This window comes from Labeo rohita, chromosome 10, assembly GCF_022985175.1.
Source record: "Labeo rohita strain BAU-BD-2019 chromosome 10, IGBB_LRoh.1.0, whole genome shotgun sequence".
Lineage (NCBI taxonomy): Eukaryota > Metazoa > Chordata > Actinopteri > Cypriniformes > Cyprinidae > Labeo > Labeo rohita.
In genome coordinates this window covers 11953734-11976974 of record NC_066878.1, presented here as the reverse complement: position 1 = coordinate 11976974, position 23241 = coordinate 11953734, and the positions used below count along the sequence as shown (strand labels likewise).

Below are 23241 nucleotides of genomic sequence, written 5' to 3'. Positions count from 1 at the left end.
CTATACATTAGAGTAAGAGCCCACTCTACCAGGGGTATGGTCTCCTCTTGTGCATGGTCCAGTGGAGTTTCTATTGGCAACATCTCTGTGATAGCCAGCTGGTCCTTGCTGTCTACTCATCACCAGGTTTTATAGCTTGGACATCCCTTCTCTTTAGGAACAGATTTTTTGTCTGCTAAACTGGCCTATGACCCCAGTCATATATGACATACCAAAAAACTGCATCATAACTGAAATGAATCGGCAATAAAAGTGTGCATTCATGAGTTCAAACTTCAAGTTAAAATGTTTACTAATTTATTTAAAATAAACTGACATGAATTTCATGTAGTTTTAGTTACTTTTTCACCCTTACATCTTCAGAGAGAGTATGTCTTCCATGACCTTTTAATAACTCACCTTTTAACCCCCTGATAGCATTTTAATGAATCAGATAGCAGCAGGTTCCTGGTATAATCATTAAACTTCTGAGAGAACAAACCCCTTCTGTACACATAAATACTTGAAACATTTCCACACATCAGGAATAGAATGATAGTTATGTTTATTTGTTACTTGGCATCTAAAACAAAATATAAGCCTACAATTAGATAATATTTTAGAACACTCCTGTCTTCACTGGACCTCTCTGAAAATGCATAAAAGAACAACTCAGAAAATGGACAAAGCGGGACAAATGAGGACTGATAATATCTATGAAAATGCTGATGCTATAAGAGGTGAAATCACAATGGAGATAGAAGACTTGAATACAACAAGAATCCAGCCACCTCAACAAACAGGTACAGAATTTATTAATTCATACATTTCCTCATAAAAACACAATAGCACAGAAATAAACATTTAAAGAGAGTGAAAACAGTTATGTACCTGTGCTGTATTAAATGCTGGTAAAAGGACTAACATCATGTCTGTGTTGTTCAGTAAGCGATTGTGTGAAGATCAGAAACTACAGAGCAGCTGTAGTGTGTTTGGTGCTGCTGTGCGTTCTTCTGCTGACTGCAGTCATAGTGCTGTGTTTCACCTTCACTCAAGAGATATCCAAGAATGAAAACCTGACCAATGTGAGAAACCAGCTAATACTCAAAAACACAAACTTGACCAATGAGAGAGACCAGCTAATACTCAAGAACACAAACCTGACCAGTGAGAGAGACCAGCTAATACTTAAAAACACAAACCTGACCAATGAGAGAGACCAGCTAATACTCAAGAGCACAAACCTGACCAATGAAAGAGACCAGCTATTACTTAAAAACACAAACCTGACCAATGAGAGAGAGCAGCTATTACTCAAGAACACAAACCTGACCAGTGAGAGAGACCAGCTAATACTTAAAAACACAAACCTGACCAATCAGAGAGACCAGCTAATACTCAAGAGCACAAACCTGACCAATGACAGAGACCAGTTAATACTCAGGAGCACAAACCTGACCAATGAGAGAAACCAGCTATTACCCAAGAACACAAACCTGACCAGTGAGAGAGACCAGCTAATACTCAAGAGCACAAACCTGACCAATGAAAGAAACCAGCTAAAACAGGAGAACAATGATCTTCAAAGGCGTCTTGGTAAAGTGGGTGAGTTTCTTTGGTATTTGGGTTATAACAGGAACATGCCACAGAACATCTGGTTAGTATTTATAGATATTTGCACATCAAGAGTAATTCTAGTGCACATCGTATGGACCATATGAAAAGCTTCAAAAGATAACTTAACCAAACTTAACTTAACCCTAACTTAAACCAATTTAAAGTGTAAAATGTAAAGAATGTACAAATGTCTTTTTTTGGGTCACATAACACCATATAAATATATTCACTAGGGCTGTCAGTTTAATGTGTTAACTAATTAGTTACGATAAAAATAATGTGATTAAAATATTTTAACGCAGTTAACATGCTGGTCCCATCCCCAAACCTGTACACCACTTACAGTTGACTGCTGACAAATATGATGCAGGGCAACAACTCCATAAATGCAGATATGCCCTAAAATTCAAGATACTGGTGCAAATCAATGTATGTGTTTTGTCATATATATATATATATATATATATATATATATATATATATATATATATATATATATTGTATAATGGGCAGCAAAAGCTGTGAGTGCTGATTTTGTCCTGATCTATCACAAGCCTAAATGTGATTTCATACAACAGTTCAGTAAATAAGAAGTTGATATAGTGTTATATTTAAAACATTATAAAATTTGTTTTTGCTTAATTTTGCTGAGAACATATTACCTTTGAAGCCATAGCAGAATTGCTGCACGTCTCCGAAGGTGCAACACCACAGTGTTTAGTTTTTGAATTAATCCATGTTTTGAACAAATCGAGTGAATGATTCATTGAAACATTTACTGCCACCTGCTGGCAGATTAGTTTCTTATTTAGAGTACCATTTCATCAGGAAAATATAATAATAATATTAATAATAATAACAAATAATAACATTAAAGGGATAGTTCACCCAAATTCTGTCATCATTTACTCACCCTCATGTCGTTTCAAACCTTTCTTTTGTGGAACATAAAATAATGTATCTTGAAGACTGTTGGTAACAAAGCTGTTTTGGTTACCAATGACTTTCATTATATGAACAAAAAATACTGAGATGTTTTTCAAATGATCTTCTTTTATGTTCCATAGTTCACGTTAGGCCACTGCAGTCTAAATGTTTATGTGTAATAAATTTTATGCTGAATCAAATAAAATATTGTAATGTCTACTTTCTCATTTAACACAAAAATAACTTTAAATTAGGGCTGCCAATGATTAATCGCGATTAATCGCATACAAAATCAGTTTGAGTTTGCCTAATATATGTGTGTGTACTGTGTATGACTACTATGTATATATAAATACAAACACATTAATGTATATATTTAAGAAATATTTTCAAGCATATATATTTATTATAATTTTTATATAATTTATATTATATATAAATACAATTATTTTGTATATTAGTAACATATTCCTCATATATATACACATTAATTTGTGTGTATTTATATGTACATAATAATTGCACACAGTACACACACATATATTAGGCAAACTTAAACTTTTATTTTGTATGTGATTAATCGCGATTAATCGTTGACAGCCCTACTTTAAATAATCTTTTGTGGGTATCTTCACAGTCAGATTTATTTTGCGATTAATATTCAATTAATTAGATTAATCAACACATCATCTAGTTAATTAGATTAAAGATTTGACTTGACTGACAGCTCTAATATTTACACTATTTTATAAATTATATTAGATGATGTTTACATGAATTGTAAATTACACTAATTGTAAGGAGCTAAATAAATAAATAAGAATTTCATTAAATTTAAGAATTTTTAAATAGTTACACACATATTTGGACCTCAGTGTTTTGTCTAACAGTTCACAACAATAGCATATTCAGTGTATATGGTTATATTTATTAAAACCATAAATGGATAATATTCCCTGCCTTTAAGCTAAGTCCCCTCTTCTTACACTCCATGCCACAGTTTAACTTAATAACTTTGTACTTAGCATAACTTGCTTAGTTTGGAGAAGACTGCAATAAATAATGCAATATATAACAGTTGGTTGTTTACACAGATGGTTGGATTTACCATCAATGCAGTTACTACTACATATCCAATGAGACAAAGAACTGGTATGACAACAGAAGATACTGTACAGAGAGAGGAGCAGATCTGATCATAATAAACAACCTAGAGGAACAAGTGAGTGAAATATACTTTGTGTGTGTGTGTTGTTTAGCTGGATGAGTGATGAAATGTGTATATTGTCAGTTTATAATAGAAATGTGTTATTGTTTAATCTTCTAAGGAATTTGTTAGGAACATTTCTGGTTATGTGGATGTCTGGATTGGTCTGACTAACAGTAATTTGGAGGGCAGATGGAAATGGGTTGATAACAGCACACTGACCTCTGGGTGAGAAATTACTGAATTGAACTGATGATTATGTAATAAATGATTATCACAGTCAGTATCATATTACACAGAAAGCAATACTGAACATCTAATGCTCATCTGTTGATGCAGGTTCTGGGGGTATGGAAAGCCCTATAGTTACTATGAAGACTGTGCTGTAAGTTATATCTCATGGTGGCATGCTTATTCATGTAACAGTGCTCTTAAATGGATCTGTGAGACTTAAATGGATTTTCCACGCTGTACTGTCCTAGGAGCAACATACACAATTTTTTAATATTACCAAAAACGCAAAATGTACGAAAACGGATTAAATGTAAATACACTTCAATAAATACTTTACGAACACATATTGACCTGTTAAACATTAAGTCTTTTGTAGAGAAAATTGTTTCAGTATTGTTTGAGAAACTCATTTTTATTCTGCAACAACCTTTAAAACTCTGTTTTGAATGTTTCCTGATTTTTTATATAAAAATAAAAAATAAAATTAAATTAAAAAAAAAAAAGTTGTCTGAACTATGAAAGAAGCAGAACTGTCTTATTTTTTTCTTATACCAAAGCTTTTTAAACAAACAAACATAGAATAAATAAATTCTGCTGTTCACTGTAAGAAAAGAAAAGAAAAGAAAAGAAAAGAAAAGAAAAGAAAAGAAAAGAAAAGAAAAGAAAAGAAAAAAAGAAAAGAAACACTTTTCTGTTAAGTTTACGGAGTTTTCTTCAACCCTAAAAGCCTTCCTGCAGCTCAAACAGTAAGGCATGGCATTAGCAATGCCAACATTATTGGTTGATTTTCAGGGACAGTGGTGGCCAAGACTAATTCAAGGGTCCATAAACCATGACTCCAACGTGGCAAATAAAAAATAAATAAATGAATACATTTTAAAAAAGCATGAATAAATCTTTTCTGATTGCTGATTACTTCACATTACCCCACACTCAGAGTGAGTCCCACTCTACCAGGGGTATGGCCTCCTCTTGTGCACAGTCCAGTGGAATGTATATTGGCAACATCTCTGCGACAGCCGGCTGGTCCTTGCTGTCTAACCCTCACCAGGTTTTATAGCTTGGACGTCCCTCCCTTCAGGGACCTATTTTGTGTCGGCTTAACCGGTCCTATGACCCCAGTCAAATATGACATACCAAACAATTGCATCAAAACCGAAATGAATCAGCAATAAAAGTGTGTACTCATGAGTTTAAGCTACAATGTTTACTAATTTATTTTTAAAAAATTGACATGAATATTATGTAGTTTGTCTTTCTTACATCTTCAGAGACAGTTATTTTCCATGTAATGTAGTTACGCCTCAACTCACATTTTAATAACTCACCTTTTAACCTTTAGATAGCATTTTGATTAATTAAATAGTAACAGGTTCCTGGTGTAATCATTAAACTTCCGAACATTTTAACTCTTCCCTTCCTAATTTGTGTTCTATATTGACATTTCGTTTTCAACAACACTTCTGTTGTTTCAATTGAACTGTTCACTCCCTATACTGTATAGTCACCTATGGTTTTACTTTACATGCATTGAGTAAGGGGTTAATCACCTCAGAAGCCTGTCATAACAGGAAACACTGTGACAACCTATAACCTAGTAGTGCATCTTACCATACACGTACACTTATCAGGACATGACATTAATGCTCGTCGTGATAAGAGGCAAGCAAAAGAGAATTTCACTTGTCTGGCCAGACAAGCAGCCTGATTAAAATGTCAATAACAAAAAATAACTAGGGAATCACCAAAACATTGACAAGTATCATTCTATTACAATTAATATAATCAGTGACTCAAAGATAATATATCGACAGTAACAAGGTAAAACATCACAATAATCCACATGTAATCCACACAATTCCAGTCCATCAATTAAATCTTCAGACATAAAAAACTGCATGTTTATAATAAACAATTCCATATTTTTTATGTTTTTCCTCCTCAAATTGAAACCATTGCTTTTGGAAAGAAGTCCTCTACCCACACTATTGCTGTCTCCGTTGCTATGATTGGCTAACATTTTTGTATATGAAATACATATTACATGTGGAGCTCTCTCAAAAACTTTTACGTTTTTACTATTACAGCTGTTTATAACATTATATTTAGATTTACTCCTGTTGTATGAAAGGTTGCAGTGATGAGTAGCCTATAACAAACTGTTGAGCATATGATACATACTTTCACAAAGCTTTTCATCATAACTAATAGTGAAAACATGATGGAAATAATAAACTGACTGTGCAGTGAAGACTGCCTCACTGAATAGTCTATACATTAAATATTGTCTAAGACTGAGCTATCAAACCATTCATTCAAAGGATTTATTCAATAACGCTGATTTAGTTAAGAACAAGGGACTTTTTTTTACAAGACATTGGTTGTGTTTGAAATTGCCCCTATACCCTCATTCTCTATTCCCTACTTTATTTCACTAATATAGACCACTTGAAATAATGAATGAAAGCGATTGAATGAATTTAGACACTGAGTGCAGCAGAAGGGCTGCAGATGTCATCTTGCTGGCAAGACGCGAGAATTCATTTGGAGCGATTCTCATTGGTTTCTCTAGCGGCTTGCTGTTGAGTGTACATACATTTGCTATTGCGGTGCATTATGGGATTGAATGAGCGCACTCGATAATGTCCATTTATCATTTTGGACACCACTACAAATGGCTGTCCCCTCAAACTATAGTGGGCGACACAGTCATTGAATCAGTCAATCAACTCCTTCAAAAACTCACTGAGGAATGAAACGCCACTGCTGTGTATTGCTCTGAGAAGCGGAACTGTTTATTCTGCTTTGGCTTTGCTTAGAACTATTTTAATTGGTGGAGAAAAAATAGACTAAAATACAAGTTCCTCAATATTATTTTGATTATTGAGCTGCTGTGTCTGCATCTTGTTCAGTACTAATGGTGAGAGACATACTGAACATCATGTCTGATGTCTTCAGGAAGTGACTTCAGGAAGCTGCAGGTAATATACATCACATGTCCATCTCATGCTGACTTCAAGGATCTGACATCCTGTTTTAGTCTTCACACACTGACCACAAGTTTGTCTGCCACTAGCTTTAAAGAGAAGAAGAGTGCTGGTTACTTCCACACATCTACATAGTATCAAAGAACTAAATTGTTCATGTCTAATTGTTAAAGAGCAGAAATGTCTGAAGATACTTATGACGATGTGATCAGGACTGAGTCTGAGAGAATGAAGACACACAGAGCAGAGATGACGGTGGTTATCTATGAGAATGCAGACTGTGAGAGAGTTTATGACTTCAGGACAGGGACAAACACACACCAACCACGTCAGCATACAGGTAATCACATTTATTTCTTTGATATGAAAGGATGCTACTCTATCTTTGTGTTGGCTGAGAAACAGAGATACCACAAACCAAAATCAGTGTTTTCAGCCTTAACTTTACCAGCTTCTGTGGCACACGAATAATAATGCTACGAAGATTTCAAAACAAGAGAAATGAGATTGCAAGCTTGAAAAAGGAAAAAAAAAAAAAAAAAAAAAAAACAATTTAAAGGTATCATAAAATATAAGCATCTGACTCAGAGGTTCATTTCAAGTCCTCTGTGGTCATACGATAGCTTTTTGTGAAAAAAACAAAAAACAAACAAACCAAAATTTACTGTTAATCTTCTCCAGTGCGTTGAACTCAGATCAGTTCAGTTTGTGAAAAAATCATTCAGATCAGTATCATGAACTGAATCCCTAAAAATACAAACGCTCCTCACACTATTCTATGACTTAAGACTTCAATACTTTTTTATGACACTTTTTTTTTTTTTTTTTTTTTTTGTAATTTAAATTTTAGGGTCACATGGTCACCACAATAGCAAGAGTTAAGTAATTATGCAATTCATTAAATCAGCAAGAGTTTTATGTAATTAATTGGTATTAAGAGACAGGATGTCACATGCTAACCATGGTGACAGCTTTTGCCCCACTTTGGCCTCACCTTCTAAAATTGGTCAAAAGCAGAGAACTACAGAGTAGAGAAACACACAGACAGTTTCCGCCATTTATATAACTGACACTATGGAAACAAAAATGTAGGAGTCACTATCTGTAAAAATTAAGAAACATTTATCTTCATATTTGTCATCTTCAGGAAGTGATTCGGTGAGGATCAGAAACTACAGATCAGCTGTAGTGTGTTTAGTGCTGCTGTGTGTTCTTCTGCTGACTGCACTCATAGTGCTGTGTGTCCACATTCATACAAACAAAATAAACTACACACAAGTGAGAGATGAGTTAATAATAAAAAAAGGAAATCTGTCGAATGACAGAGACCAGCTTCCAGCTGTTGGCAAAGGTAAGTTTTTTCATTCTATGTAGTTTTTGTTGTGGTCTTAATATGTTTTTGTGTACACTACACAGTGGCATGCAAAAGTTTGGGAGCCCCTTGCAGAATCTGTGAAAATGTGAATAACTTTAATAAGAGATCATAAAATATGTTATTTTTTTTTGTTTGGTTGTACTTAATTTGTCTTCCGGGAAACATGCAAGTATCTTCTGATGCTTCCGAAAGGCAGTGCTAAATGGAAAAAAAAAAAAAAAAAATTATATATATATATATTTGACAAAATAAGAAAAATTTGGACATCTTCATCCTGTTCAAAAGTGTTCACCCCCCAGCTCTTAATGCATTGTGTTTCCTTCTGGAGCATCAGTGAATGTTTGAACCTTTTTTAATAGTTGTGTTTGAGTACCTCAATTGTCCTCAGTGTGAAAAGATGGATTTCAAAATCATACTATCACTGCTGGAAAGGGTTCAAATATGCAAAAGATACTGGAACACTGAAGAATCTGCAGGACCTGGAGGAGTTTTCTGAAGAACAGTGCTCAGTTTAACTGTTCAAAACAAATAAGGGACTCATGAACAACCATCACAAAACAAAACAAAAAAACAGTCGTAGATCATCCAGGTAACCACAAACAGTATTAAGAAACAAGGGTTTCCAAACTTTTAAAGGGGGTATTGTGGACTATATGTAAACATTTGTTATGTAAAATATCTTACACAGGAGAGTACTAAATAAAAAAAAAAAAATAACATGCATTTTGTATGATCTCTTGTGTTTTGTTAAAATTATTCACGTCACATATTCTGCAAGGGGTTCCCAAACTTTTGTAAAGCACTATATATTAGTGAACTAGCTAGAAGTTACAGGTGTTTGAGGGCAGAAAGAGGTCTTCATGGTTCCACTAAGATCTGACAACCAGAAATGTTCACCCAACATGTAAAATTTTGAGAAACTTAGTATTACTTGTTCACCAATAGATCATCTGCATTGAATTGGTGCTGAACAACTGATAAAAATCACATTAATCCAAAAGTAATCCACACAAATTTTCATTTTTTGGGTGAACTATTCATTTAACAGATCAGTGCTCTTACAACCCTAAATGGATAACATACAAGCGCAGTTCCTACTACATTTCCTCTGAGTGGAAGAACTGGGCTGACAGCAGACAAGACTGTTTGCAGAGAGGAGCAGATTTAATCATCGTAAATGACAAAGAGGAACAAGTGAGTAAAAGTGTTTGAATCAGTTCTGTAAACTGCTTATTGTCTAAAATTTTTCATATTTTATTCCAGGAATATATTACAATGGTCACTAGTGGAAACATTGTGTGGATTGGCCTGACTGACAGTGATACAGAGGGGGTCTGGAAGTGGGTTGATGGCAGCACACTGACCACTGGGTGAGCAGCATGGTCTCAATTCTCAGTCATACAGTTGTGTAGATAATGTAAATTTATAGATAATGTAAAACATAACTTCTTCACAAACAATATCAAAAACAGTTTCATGCGTTATCCTCCAACGTAAATTAAGACACTTACATTATATGACTTATAAACATGGGCTGTTGTAATGATCTGTTGTAGGTTCTGGAATCCTGTGGAGCCCAATAACAAAACTGGAAATGAGGATTGTGCTGTATCTTACTTTCACTGGGCTGATTATCCATGTAATTTTACCTTTGTATGGATTTGTGAGATGAATTTAGAGGTTTAACAAAGCTGTTACATCAAACCTGTACATCCAAAGGAATGCAGTAACCAAATAGATTTGCTGTAATGTGCAAAACTGTAAGACGAAACTTGTCATTATTATTTTAATAGATATTTGATGTTTGTTTCAATAATATTCATAGAAAAAATTTATGATATTAAAACAAATGGGAAAATGTCAGTACAACTTCTTGTTTGTAATATTTCTCAAATTGTCCTTATTAAAGGGGAAGTTAACTTCCAGAACAAAAATGTACAGATAATTTACTCACTCCCTTGTTATCCAAGATGTTCATGTTTTTCTTTCTTCAGTCGTAAAGAAAATCTTTTTTTGAGGAAAACACTTTCTCTACATATAGTGGACTTCTATAAGGCCCTGAGTTTGAACTTCCAAAATGCAGTTTAAATGCAGCTTCAAAGGGCTCTAAACAATCCCAGCCGAGGAAGAAGGGTCTTATCTAGCGAAACCATAAGTTATTTTCTAAAAAAAAAAAAAAAAAAAAAATCTTGTCTAATCATCTTTTCTAGCTCTGCGTGAACTCTGTGTATGCCGGTTCAAGACAGTTAGGGTATAAACTCCCATCTAATTTTCTCCTTCAACTTCAGAATTGTCCTACATCATGGCAGAAGTATTGACCCAGTGTTTACAAAGTGAACGTGCAAAGAAGATCATATGCCTTTTTTTTTTTTTCTTAAGGTTTTTGTTACTAGCTTTAAAAAGGAGAAGAGTGCTGGTTACACAAGAACAAGGAACTAGATTGTTTGATGTCTGACAGTTAAAGAGCAGAAATGTCTGATGAAATTTATGACAAAGTGATCAGGACTGAGTCTGAGAGAATGAAGATAAACAGAGCAGAGATGACGATGGTTATCTATGAGAATGCAGAATGTGTGAGAGTTTATGACTTCAGGACAGAGACAAACACAGAGCAGCCACCTCAGCACAAAGGTAATCACATTCATGTCTTTGATATAAAAAAAAATCACAGTTTGCACGTTCAGCCATTAAATATCATGTCTGTGGCGTCCAGAAAGTGATAATTTTATGTGAAGATCAGAAGCTACAGTGTGTTTGAAGCAGCTGTGTGTTCTCCTGATGCTACTGTAGGATTTTAAGCTAAAGTTACAGATAATAACTAACCTATTAACTAAGCTGAGTAATTAACCTAAGTCATCCTTCTCATGAATTAAAACACTCAGAGCGAACGTTTGTAAACGTTGACGTTTGTATAATGTCTGTCACGTATAAAGAGGCTAGTTCCTTAAAAGTGAGTTCCTAAAACTATGCATACAAGTGTCTGGTAAAGCCACAATATAAACATTCTGCGATGAGTTGAAGTTCGTTCAGGCATAATAACATGAAGCATTTTTACAAATGCCACGCATTTTACAAATGCCACGCAAACACAGATTAGAAACACAACACACTCCACTCTAGCAACTAGTGTTAGTTTATCCACATCTTGATGACACTGAAACTGAAGATGATTGAAGAGGACAGAAACTTAAAGGCATCATCGCATGCTAAATTCACTTTTTCATGTTGTTTGAACATTAATGTGTGTTGGCAGTGTATGTGTGTGCCTCCCGATCTACATATATCCGTCTATGTTCGCGCGAATCATTCATGATCCAGCTTCACTTACAGCAGAAGTGTGTATACGCGTTTTTTTAATGAATCCTTGCGATCGCCTTTCCTTATAACGTGGTAGTTAGGAAGTTTAGCAGCTAAACGCGGCTAAACGCGGCTAAATGTGGCTAAATGCGGCTAAATGCGGCTAAAGTAAACAAGATCGTCATTCCACATAGAGAAGAGAGGGGCGGGGTGAGCAGAGCTCATTTTCATTTAAAGGAACAACTCCTTAGAATGAGATGATTTTTGCTGAGCTCATTTTGACAAGGTAAAAAGGGTGTTGTTTTACAAAACCATTGAGAATTTTTAATCAAAGTATATTAGAGACTTTTCATTTAGACCCTAAAGAATCATATCAACTTGTGGAAAATGGGCATCCGATGACCCCTTCAAAAAGCTAATCACAAAAACTCTTTTGTAATTTAATTTAAAATATGAACAATAGTCAGATTCTGCAACAACCAATAAGATTTGTTCTTGTGCATCAAGCAAGAGTAGTTTAAGAGCTTTAATTCACTGTATTTGAATACTCTTTGTCTAAATTAAATGTTAAATAAATGTAAAGTGGTCATTTCTCTTTAAAACACTTGGATTAAACATAATTTGCTCAAACGTTACTGACAAAATTTCCTTTAAAAATTCAACCTAAATACATGTAACTCACGCTCGGAGGTAGACTGCCTTGTGTGCACACATAAACTTCTTGTCAACGTTTCCCCACGATTTTTATTAATAAAATAGCCTAGATCGCTACATTATATTCCTAAGCAATTTGGTGGTAGGCAGGTAAACACACACACAACTGTCATCTCTCTCTCTCTCTCTCTTTCTCTCTCTCTCTTTCTCTCTCTCTATCGAAAATTAATTGAAATAAATGCTATAATCTATTCAAATAAATGTACCACACTATTTCATCTCTGTGTCTGATTTGAAGCAGGCAGAATGATAGAACTTACGTGCCTTAGCTGACGGAAATAACCGTCATTTTTACCCATTCTGCCAAATATTGCACTGCAAAGAGGCTGGCTGCACAAACACAGATGAGGAACACAACACAGTCCACTCCAGAAGAGAAACTAGAGTTAGTGTTAGTTTATCCACATCTTGACGATGCTGAGACAGCCTGAAAGTGAAAAAGAAAATATAGAAAAAACTTGGAAAATGTACCAAGAACATAGGGAAAACAGTGATAATGTCTACGAAAATGACGTTATAAGAGGTAAAATTTGAAAAGATTCAATGCAAGGAAAATCCTCAGATACTGAGATTAATAATTCACTTTGTTTTCATTCTTTCAACTGATGTGTGCTGTGTTTGGTGGATAAAGAAAGAGAATAACACCATGTTTGTCATCATCAGGAAAAGATTCAGAGAGAATCAGAAACTACAGAGCAGCTGTAGTGTGTTTGGTGCTGCTGTGTGTTCTTCTGCTGACTGCAGTCATAGTGCTGTGTGTCCACATCCATACAAAGATCACCACAACAAATCGCTGAGCCATCAGTGTACACAGACCAAAATCGGAACAACATTCAGCATTAGCAGGATGTCCCATGTTGTCTGTTACTAAAACAATCAAACAAATTGCATAAATAAAACAGTAAATAGGCAGAAAAGAAAAAGACACTGTCTATGTTGTTAGAATTAAGTTTTGAAACTCAGAAAGTATTATAAGACAAGACATGCATAAGTACATGAGGAACACAAAGCGAGAACAGTATATTGGAGCTGCAATGTCTGTCAGGTTTTTCTTTTTTAAAAATAAAAAATGTATGCACATCAGGTTGGGCTAAGAAGTTACTTGAGTCAGTTACAAATATTTGAACCTGAAAAGACCTCAGGTTGAGATTAAATAGGAATAAAGTGTTAATAATGAAATTTATCATTTACAGAAAAATGTATTTACTACAAATCTAGTTTTTACTACTTGTCCACTGGAAAGAAGAACTGGAACGAGAGCAGACAAGACTGTTTACAGAGAAGAGCAGATCTGATCATCATAAATGACACAAAGGAACTAGTGAGTGACAGATACTGTGTGTTTGTGGTGTTTAGCTGCTAAGTCACAGTATGATGTAATGTGTATATTGTTAGTTTATGATATAATTGTGCTTAGGATTTTGTTATGAACATTACTGATAAAAGAGAATTCTGGATTGGTGTGACTGACACTGTTGAAGAGGGCACATGGAAATGGGTTGATGGCAGCACACTGACCTCTGGGTGAGAAATCACTGAATTCAACTGATAATTATGCAATAATTGATTCTCACAGTCAGTATCATATCACACAGAAAGCAGAGCTGAACATCTAATGCTGATCTGTTGTTGCAGGTTCTGGGCGACCAATGGACAAATATCAGAGCCAAATGGAAAACGAGATGAGAATTGTGCTGTGACTTGTTTAACAAGACACCCTGAATTAATAGGGTGGATTGATGTTAATTGCAATGGTGATTATCAATGGATCTGTGAGAAGAGTATATGACCCTAGGAATATCAGCCCCAGAAAAAAGCAACTCACTGTAAATACACAAGCAAACAAGGATCATTAATGACACATTAATGGCCCAACAAGTGAGAGAGGCTCTGAACACGATTTCTAACCCCCCTGTTATTAGGACAAAACTGGACAGGATCATTTTACGGCGGGCATAAACAGAGGGTCGAAAGTAATATTCTAGGTTTAGTGGCATTATACTGTAATTTGCACTTGTACCTCCAAAAAAAAAAAAAAAAAAACAAGTTAAATGGGGCAAATTCATAAATGCTGAAAAACTTCAATGCACAAAAAAACACAAGCTTTAAGGCAGCTACACTGAGTTTGTTGTGTTCCTTTCATGCTACCATAAGACTTTTAAGACAACCAAATGTTTGTTTTCTAGAGATTCTCTAACCTGATTTCTCCTCTTACATTTGCTCTGTCAATGCTGATCTAGTATAAGGAAGAATAACAGCATGAAAGCTCATTTACCACCATGTGTGTCATAATCAGGAAGTTGGTCATGAATTATTGGCAGTGTGAGAGTTCAGTAAGGTACTCCACCAGTGTCTCCTCTGTCACATCTGTCCTAAAGACAAAAAGTTTCAAATTCTGGAGCAGTGCCGAGCCTAATAGTAGGCTGGGTAATGAAGTGCTGTGTTTATGTCATCAAGGTGGGCTGATACTTTTAATTGGATCTGGGAGAAGAGCATTTTAAAATAACATAATACACTGAATACTGTCTTTAAGAGTGAATCATCAAATCATTCATTCAAATTATTCTTTCAATAAAGCTCATTCATTCAGTCTCTTCTGGCGTGACTCCCATGGGTTTCTCTAGCAGCTAGTCACTGAATGTACATCGGTTGTACACAGTCATTGCTGTGCATTATGGGATTGAATGAGTGCACTCAATAATGGGGGAGGGGGTAAAAATGTGTCTGGTAGTTCTGTACCTGTCACATGGTTTGCGGCCTGTAATAATGGTGAGAGCCACACTAAACTTCAAGTCGGATGTGTTCAGGAAGTGACTTCAGGAAGCTACAGTGTGTCTGAAGGTGCTGTTTTTTTTTTTCTAAACATTTTTCAGGAAATAAGAAGAAATTGGTCACTGTATTGACCTTTAGAGGAATGTTATTGAACATCTTTCAAAATGTTCAGTATTTCTATCAATTCTATAAACAACCTTTAATATTATATGATGTTAATTACAAAACAAAAAAACCCCTCTAGATTCGCTTTCTAGATTCGCTTATAGCTGGTTTGAACTTAAGTGTCTGATGTCACATTTGTTTTCACACATTGACCACAACTGTGTTTCCCACTGGTGTTAAAAGAAGAGAAGCGCTGACTACTTAAACACATCTACATAGGAATAAGGAACTAAATGGTTTAATGTTTGATAGTTAAAGAGCAACATGTCTGATGATATTTATGATGACGCCATTGGGATAGAGACTGAGGCAATGAAGAAAGAGAAACTGGATATGACAGTGGAGATCTATGAGAGCGCAGATCATTTGAGAGATCAGGACTTCAGGACAGAGACAAACACACACAAACCACTACAGCAAACAGGTAATCACATTCATTTCTTTGATTAAATGTCCCAGTTTGCAAATGTTCACGAAACTGATCTGAGGTCAGCGTGTAAAGTCTTTTCTGCATCTATGGATCAATTAATTGATAAAGGGCTAACAGTGGACTGTAGGATGTAAACCTTTGTATGTTCAGAACAGTTTGCACAGGTTCAGCCTTCTAACATCACGTCTATGGTGGTCAGGAAGTAATAAAGTGAAGATCACAAGCATTTAGGGCTGCTTTGTGTTCTTCTGGTACTATTATAGATATTTAACTGAACTGTACACTGACAAACATAAATGCATCTGAAGCGCCCCTTACGAAGCAAATATAAATGGGAATATACTTGGAAAATATAATGCAATATATTAACTCTCAAAGACAGAGACAGCCGCCAGCGGCTGAAAATAACTATTGTTTTTTAAATATTTAATAACTTTTGAACTGCTAAACCAATCTGAATGCTTTAAAAAGTGAAATTCCCCGCTTCTTTTCCGTATCACCTTTGTCTCATTTGGATATTCAGAGGCTCTGTAGTAAACGTGATTACGTCATCACATTTTAATCGCATTGATTCGTCAAGAAACCAATGCATTTCATTCCTCTGAGCTAAACAGGAACGACTGTTGATGTTTAGTCCCACCCCCGTGCCTAGATTGGATCAAACTGTCATCTATTCAACCAATAAACATAGGTTTTGGACTTCTGAACCACCAATTAGCATGTTTCATGGGAAATGTGAACAAACTCAAAGTAAAAGCAAAGAAAACAAACACAGAAAACAAACTCAAAATAACATTTGCATGACAGCACTCTCTGAAAAAGCACAGAAAACCAAAAACAAGGATGAAACAGCGGTACATATCATATAAAGCACTGGAATTTATGTTTTCACATGGTTATATGCTGTCCTGGTAAAATGCAGAATACAGCCAGCGGACTGATCCATTTGGCATACATATTATGTAAATTATTATTACATAGATTATAAAGATCATTTGCACAATTTTTTTATGTTGCACTCTGTATATTATTATCTTGCATAAGACCTTTTTTTTTTTTTTTTGTTATTATGTAACACTGTTTCCATTTACTTTACTTCCTAAACATTTTTGATCACATCCATATTATCAGTAAAGTACGTAGACCTGTTTTTCAATGAAAAGCACCTATAACGTTATTGTAATAAATGGGTATAACTTGCTTGGGGAAGGTTATAAGTAAACAAAATTTTATTTGGAAATGTAAAAGACCCAAATACAACTTTCTAAAGAAATTTTTTTTTTTCCTGAAACTTCAGGAATTTCTGTTTGAGTACACAGTAAAAAAAATCTCCAATTAATGCTTGCGATTTCTTAACATTTTGGAAATTCATTTGTTCTTAGAGGAGACAAAATGAAAATTCTAGTTCTCCTGTTTACAATGATATACAGCACTTGATGCCAACTTCTAGAATAGGTCTGAAAAAACAAAGAAAAGTGCAGGCGTGTCAAGTGCCCCAACAATGTTCTAGGTCTTTAAGGGTTAAATAATATATTTCCATATACTGGAAACAACTGGTTATTTCTGAATATACTGCAACACGTGCATGGACCATGTATGGTCAATACATATATATAAAAAAAAATAAACTTTTGATTTCAATTTCTATACTTGAAATTTGTTCAGTTATATGCTATTGCTAACAGATTTGTTTGTTCCTATTTTATTACTGACTGTTTACTTGTCTTCAGCAATGTAATGTTTGAAATTTAGTTTGCTTAGTTGTTTCTACTGTGGTACTTTAGTAGAAAGCATAGGCAAAAGTTCCACTTGTAGGCCTCAGTGTTCTGTAGACTGCATATTTTTGCTCATGTTATTCAGCTGCAACAGAATACTCTGTAAAAAGACAGAATAAAGATGTTTGATGTATGATCTAAATGTTTGACTTCATTTGCAACTAGGAATTTCTAAGAATCAGAATCGATAAAATTCAAATGACCGCTAATTATTGAAATACTGCTGCTGTTGTGTCATGGAATAAGGTTTTTAGGCTATAATGCAGATGTTTATACTTCAAATATGCAGCTTGCTAATAAAAAGCGCCTATTTGAAAATTGCTTCAACATTTTTGAAGACTTACTGAATTGCTTAAAGGGGTCATCAGATGCAAAGTTCACTTTTTGCATTTTTGTTTGAATATAAATGTGTGTTGGCAGTGTGTGTATACAACTACCCCATAATGATACCCTTCTTCTTTAAGTGTCCAATGTCATTTTTTTGTTTTTACACATTGACCACAACTTTGTTTCCCACTAGTGTTAAAAGACGACAACCACTGAGTACTTAAACACATATACATGAGAACAAGGAACTACATGGTTTAATGTTAGATAGTTACAGAGCAAAATGTCTAATGATATTTACAAGACTAAGGGAATGAAGAGAGACAAAGCGGAGATGACGGTGGTTATCTATGAGAGTACAGATCATGTGGGAGATCATTACTTCAGGACAGAGACAAACACACACCAACCACCTCAACACATAGGTAATTACATCATTCATTTCTTTGATCAAAATGTTTCAGTCTGTACATGTTCAGTCATCTAACATCAGGTTTGTGGTGTTTCTATATATATTTTACAATATATGTTTTTCTCATAACTGTGTGAGAAATAACACCAGAACGAAAGCTCATTCAGCACTTTGTGTGTTATAATCAGGAAGTTGGTCAGTGAACTATTGGCGCAGAGATGTGTGAGACGTTGCATTGCTGGGGCCTCTGAAAGCTCATAGAGTTCTGTATGAAAGACCAATGGTGTCTCATCTGTCTTGAAGATACAAAGGTTTAAAACCTACAGTCTATTGTTTGCCCTTTATCAATGCACTTACCCAGAGATGCAGAACAAACTTCACACGCTGACCTCAGATCAGTATCTTCTACTGTTCACATCAATTTCTAAAAAAACTTTCCTCTGAAGTCTCATACATTTAACATCACCACAAGACATACAAATTATTATGCATGTTAATTGGTATGGTATGGACAACCAACAGGATGTCACATGGTCTTGTACTCTGGCATACTTTGGCCTACATTGGCCTCACCTACTAAAATTAGAGTCTCAAAAGCAGAGAACCACAGAGTAGAAACATACAGACAGCATCCACAGCCTACATTACTTTGGACAAGCCTATGAAATGTCTCAGCCTGTTTATGCCAATATAATCAATAACGGAACTCAGGATAAGGGCAGATGCAACAAGAGACAACAGACACTTCAACACACAGGTACAAATCCAAACACACATTCAGTATTTTCTGTAGAAGTTAAAAACCTTTTTTGTTCATGTCTGCCATCTTCAGGAAGTGATTCAGTGAGGATCCGAAACTACAGAGCAGCTGTAGTGTGTTTGGTGCTGCTGTGTGTTCTTCTGCTGACTGCAGTCATAGTGCTGTGTGTCCACATCCATACAAACAGCACAAACTACACAGAAGAGACACACCAGCCACTAACCAATATCACCAACCTTATAGAAGAGAGAGATGAGCTACTGACAAATGAAAAGGATGGATTATTAATCAAGAATGACAACCTGACTAAACAAAGAGAGCAGTGTTTCCAGGAGAGAAATTACCTGGTGGAGAGTCTTCAAAAAATAGGTAATCTTAAACTTTAACAAAATACTACAACAAGAAAACCTAAGTATATCAGTGCAAGTGGGAATAAATAATTAATAACTGAACTGTTTTTATTTTTTATTTTTTATTTTATTATTTTATTTTATTTATTTTTTTTACAGATGGACGATTATACTATAATTCTAGTTTTTACTTCATTTCCTCTGAGAAAAAGAGCTGGAATGAGAGCAGAAGATATTGTACTGAAGAGAAAGAAGCAGATCTGATCATCATAAACAACAGAGAGGAACAAGTAAGTGAAAAAGTGGAGTGGAGGAAAAGCGAGAAAGGGCTCAAAAAGCATATCTATTCTTAATGTGTATATCTATGCAGAAGTAACAACGAAAGGGTTTTTCAGATTTTAACTGCTTACACCTATAGATGCATAGTCAGTTTTTTTTTTTTGAGAGAGAGGAATACACATTTAAATGTGGCAAGATATATCCAAAGAAATAACAAAACACTTGAAATACATTTAATCATATTCCATTTTTTTCTTCATCAACATATCAAGATTGCACTCTCTCTACACTGACTGAAGAAGTTACTCACATACATGATAGACATTCATGTTTTCATCATTTTGTAGTTATTCAAGTTTATTTTTCACAAATAATTTATTTGTTTTCTATAAGCTACTTCTGAGTTGTTTCCAACGTAATTGTGTGACATAAATGCCTGATTTGGAGGTATGAGCCAATCTGCGTGTCCATTCTGCATGGAGACTGAAAGCAGAAACATTTCTAGCAATTATACTCAAAGCCAATAAATGTAAGATTATGACAACTCATGTTTTTCATGCAGTTTGTGCTATTTCTATGAGCATTGTTTATACAATGTTTGTACAAGAAATGCTAAGCTAGAAGTAGATATAAATTATTTCTGACTAGGTGCTGTTGTTAAGCATCTCATAGTGCTGTCCCTGCTCCACTTTACATTTACAAGTTTTGTGTTTTACAATGATGATAACAGACCTAATGTGTGTCTTACTTATACATTATAGGATTTTGTCAAGAGGATTGCTGGTAATGCTTATGTCTGGATTGGTCTGACTGACACTGATGTGGAGGGAACATGGAAATGGGTTGATGGCAGCACACTGACCTCTGGGTGAGAAATCACTGAATTTAACTGCTGATTATATAATATATGATTCTCACAGCCAGTATCATATCACACAGAAAGCACCACTGAACGTCTAATGCTGATCTGTTGTTTCAGGTTCTGGGATCCTCGAGAGCCCAATGGAAAAAAGGGAGAGAACTGTGCCCTATCATATTCACCAGGATGGGCTGATTTTTCATGTAATAATGCTTTTCAATGGATTTGTGAGAAGAGTCTTATAAAATAAAACATAACATGAAATACATGTTTATTCAGAATATTTGAACCATGAATAGAGGGTTTATTAAACACCCATTTTTACATTATTATTTTATTTATTTTTTTTGCATGTTAGTTACTATGGTGTTGTGTCATTAAAGCCTTGACATGTTTAACTTACAGGCACAGGTTTATTAATGTGTCACTCCACACTGGTCAATGTCAGTCTTGTAACTCCAGTCAGTATTTCAATGTTTCTACAGAATCAAATACATACTTGTTAGGGGTGGGAATCTTTAGGCACTTCACGATCCGATTCCAGTTCTAGAAGTCACGATCCGATTCCAAAACGATTCTCGATGTAAATTTTTTCCCAAATTAATTCTGCTGCTGTGCAAATAGATCTTAACAAACTTACATTTTAAACAATTGCAGTTTCTTTGCTTGTTTTGTTTATAGTTGGAATCTCTGTATGTCAGTACTGCCATCTTAAAAGTAGGGGTGTGAATCTTCACTGGTTTCATGATTCAATTCAATTACAATTTTCATTATCAACTCAACATCACTATGCATCCCATTCTCAGTTTTCAATATTACTGCACATGGCTATATTTTTATGTCAATTTTATTTTGTGCAACCTTTATTTTTTTATTATATAAACAGGCTACATTTTAAAACAATAACTTATTTAAAATAATAATAAATGTAAATAATAAATATCCATTCTTTAAGTATCCAAAAGTTTTCAGACAATGGTTATGGGCTTTTCTTTTTTCCTTAGCATTATTACCGTTTGATTATTACTGATGAGATCATAGACAGTGGCAGCTTTAACAGACTGTATTCACACTAATGGACAGATCTTTTTTTATATATCAGATGTTTTGTCCTGTTCTGAAAACAACTAAACGTGTGAACATCAATTTCGTATAAAAGTATTCAAAAATGGAAGTGCATTTAACTGCAGCCGCAGTAGATCTTCAGGACAACTGTTACGGAGTGAGGAATGAAGCGTGAAGCAGGCGGATCCATTTGCGAACTTTCATTTAAGGACATCGACAAAGACATGGCCAAGGCAGGCAGGGTCAGACAGTGGCAAACAGATGTATAGACAGCAAGACAAAGAGTATTCCGTAACACAGGCAAGGGTCAATCCACGGCGAACGTTATCTGAAGGGCGAGACAATAGAGTAATCCGAATAGACAGGCGAGAGCTCCGATAGGCTGGCAGCAAAACAGACAAGACGTTATAACAAAGCGAAGGTTCAAGACTCGGTTGACTAGGGACAAGAACAAGACCAGACTAGGCTAGGAAACACGACTGAACTGACTAACAGGCTCCGTACAGTTGCTAACACATGACTTGTGATAAATGCAAACCAATACTCGGCGATAAGTGACAGGAAGACCGGGGTTTAAATAGTGTCTCTGATTGGATGCAGGTGATAGCCACAATGGCTGATGGGAAACGTAGTCCGGGGTGTGGTGTAACAGTCAGTGAGATGTGAATGTCAAAGCGACCTCTGGTGGCAAGCAGACTGACGTTCAGGAGTGGGTTCGTGACAACAACAAACACAAAGCGCATGTGAAAGTCCGTCAGTGCGCGAGCATCTAATACACCATAAAAAACAGCATAAAATATTTTGTTACCCTGCTGCCTGCTGCCTTTAGTTCAGTCAACTCAAATAAGTTTATTCAACTTGAAATGTTAAGTTGTACTAAGTGACAACTTAGATATTTGTGTTTGTTAAACTTAAAAGCTGGGTAAGTAACCCAGCTGCCTTAAAATTTTAAGTTAAATCAACTGAAATATGTTGTCACTTAGTACAACTTAACATTTCAAACTAAATAATTTTTTTTTAGTTGACTGAACTTAAAATTTTAAGACAGCTGGGTAACAAATTATATTAAGTTGACTCAACAAATTGTTTTTTACAGTGTAGTACTGCATTCCAAATGGCATTAATGAAAGCATATCTAAAGCAAAACACGGCGGGTGAAAGCACACACAGTCAAGCAATGTCCACGTCTTGCGGCTTTCACATCGAACGCAGAGGACGGCTTGTTTCTACATTGACCAAAGTGCACATGCCGCAGCCACGCAAGCCTCTTCTCACAGCGCAAATTCTGTGCAATAAAGCCCGACATGTCTCTAGCACACATGCAGGGAAAAAAAAACAGCTTAGAATCGTTGAAGAAAGAATCGTGATGCATCGGAAAATCAATTTTTTTCTCCCACCCCTAATACCTGTACAGAATTAAATACACAGAGTAACGGCTACAGTGAGTTTGTTGTGTTCCTCTAATGCCAGTATAGGACTTTGAAGACAATAACCAACCAAATCTCACTAACCTGATTCCTCCTCTAACATTTGCTTGGTCAGTGCTGATCTAATATGATGAAAAGTAAGTAAGATGCTCCAACAGTGTCTCTTTGCTGTGAGGAGGAGTGAGGTTCATCTGAACTCAGCAGGACTTTCAGTAGAGGTGGTTGTGTAGATTAGATGCAATCTAAGAATGGCAAAATGCCTGTCTTGGATGAGGAAGTGGTT

The 23241-nt window shown here is 35.3% G+C and overlaps 5 protein-coding genes across 12 annotated transcripts in view; 4 read left to right on the top strand and 1 right to left on the bottom strand.

Moving 5' to 3' along the window:
* cadm2a (cell adhesion molecule 2a) overlaps nucleotides 1-23241 on the bottom strand; it is a 572131-nt gene that overhangs the window by 207975 nt on the left and 340915 nt on the right. The window lies entirely within an intron of this gene.
* LOC127172342 (C-type lectin domain family 4 member K-like) lies at nucleotides 548-4216 on the top strand. The gene is made up of 5 exons (XM_051121611.1): nucleotides 548-782; nucleotides 925-1584; nucleotides 3618-3745; nucleotides 3852-3958; nucleotides 4070-4216. Exons 1-5 carry the CDS (start codon nucleotides 635-637, stop codon nucleotides 4182-4184), a joined length of 1158 nt encoding a protein of 385 aa, XP_050977568.1. The 5' UTR covers nucleotides 548-634; the 3' UTR covers nucleotides 4185-4216.
* On the top strand, nucleotides 6968-10044 carry LOC127172355 (CD209 antigen-like protein 2). The gene is made up of 5 exons (XM_051121624.1): nucleotides 6968-7291; nucleotides 8099-8302; nucleotides 9375-9520; nucleotides 9590-9696; nucleotides 9883-10044. Exons 1-5 carry the CDS (start codon nucleotides 7132-7134, stop codon nucleotides 10010-10012), a joined length of 747 nt encoding a protein of 248 aa, XP_050977581.1. The 5' UTR covers nucleotides 6968-7131; the 3' UTR covers nucleotides 10013-10044.
* LOC127172353 (C-type lectin domain family 4 member M-like) lies at nucleotides 10755-14879 on the top strand. The gene is made up of 4 exons (XM_051121623.1): nucleotides 10755-10957; nucleotides 13531-13658; nucleotides 13755-13861; nucleotides 13973-14879. The coding sequence occupies exons 1-4, from the start codon at nucleotides 10798-10800 to the stop codon at nucleotides 14124-14126; spliced, it is 549 nt and encodes a 182-aa protein (XP_050977580.1). The 5' UTR covers nucleotides 10755-10797; the 3' UTR covers nucleotides 14127-14879.
* Nucleotides 15355-23241, top strand: part of LOC127172345 (CD209 antigen-like protein C) — a 28853-nt gene continuing 20966 nt past the window's right edge. For 2 of the 3 annotated variants that reach the window (XM_051121614.1, XM_051121613.1), the window contains exons 1-3: nucleotides 15355-15698; nucleotides 19051-19347; nucleotides 19488-19618. In XM_051121614.1, coding sequence (XP_050977571.1) covers nucleotides 15539-15698; nucleotides 19051-19347; nucleotides 19488-19618 — 588 coding nt within the window. In that variant the 5' untranslated portion in view covers nucleotides 15355-15538. Of the gene's footprint in view, nucleotides 15699-19050; nucleotides 19348-19487; nucleotides 19619-20368; nucleotides 20476-20586; nucleotides 20944-23241 lie in introns of those variants that run through there. The other variant, XM_051121615.1, reaches the window with a different exon arrangement.

What these genes read in the sequence shown, in the direction of transcription:
- LOC127172355 (XM_051121624.1), top strand. Translation starts at nt 7,132, where the DNA reads ATGTCTGAAGATACTTATGACGATGTGATCAGGACTGAGTCTGAGAGA. An exon ending in TAAATGACAAAGAGGAACAA is followed by an intron (nt 9,521 to 9,589) that starts GTGAGTAAAAGT and finishes ATTTTATTCCAG; the next exon opens with GAATATATTACAATGGTCAC. An exon ending in GGCAGCACACTGACCACTGG is followed by an intron (nt 9,697 to 9,882) that starts GTGAGCAGCATG and finishes GATCTGTTGTAG; the next exon opens with GTTCTGGAATCCTGTGGAGC.
- LOC127172353 (XM_051121623.1), top strand. Translation starts at nt 10,798, where the DNA reads ATGTCTGATGAAATTTATGACAAAGTGATCAGGACTGAGTCTGAGAGA. An exon ending in TAAATGACACAAAGGAACTA is followed by an intron (nt 13,659 to 13,754) that starts GTGAGTGACAGA and finishes AATTGTGCTTAG; the next exon opens with GATTTTGTTATGAACATTAC. An exon ending in GGCAGCACACTGACCTCTGG is followed by an intron (nt 13,862 to 13,972) that starts GTGAGAAATCAC and finishes CTGTTGTTGCAG; the next exon opens with GTTCTGGGCGACCAATGGAC.
- LOC127172342 (XM_051121611.1), top strand. Translation starts at nt 635, where the DNA reads ATGCATAAAAGAACAACTCAGAAAATGGACAAAGCGGGACAAATGAGG. An exon ending in CCAGCCACCTCAACAAACAG is followed by an intron (nt 783 to 924) that starts GTACAGAATTTA and finishes TGTGTTGTTCAG; the next exon opens with TAAGCGATTGTGTGAAGATC. An exon ending in AAGGCGTCTTGGTAAAGTGG is followed by an intron (nt 1,585 to 3,617) that starts GTGAGTTTCTTT and finishes TTGTTTACACAG; the next exon opens with ATGGTTGGATTTACCATCAA.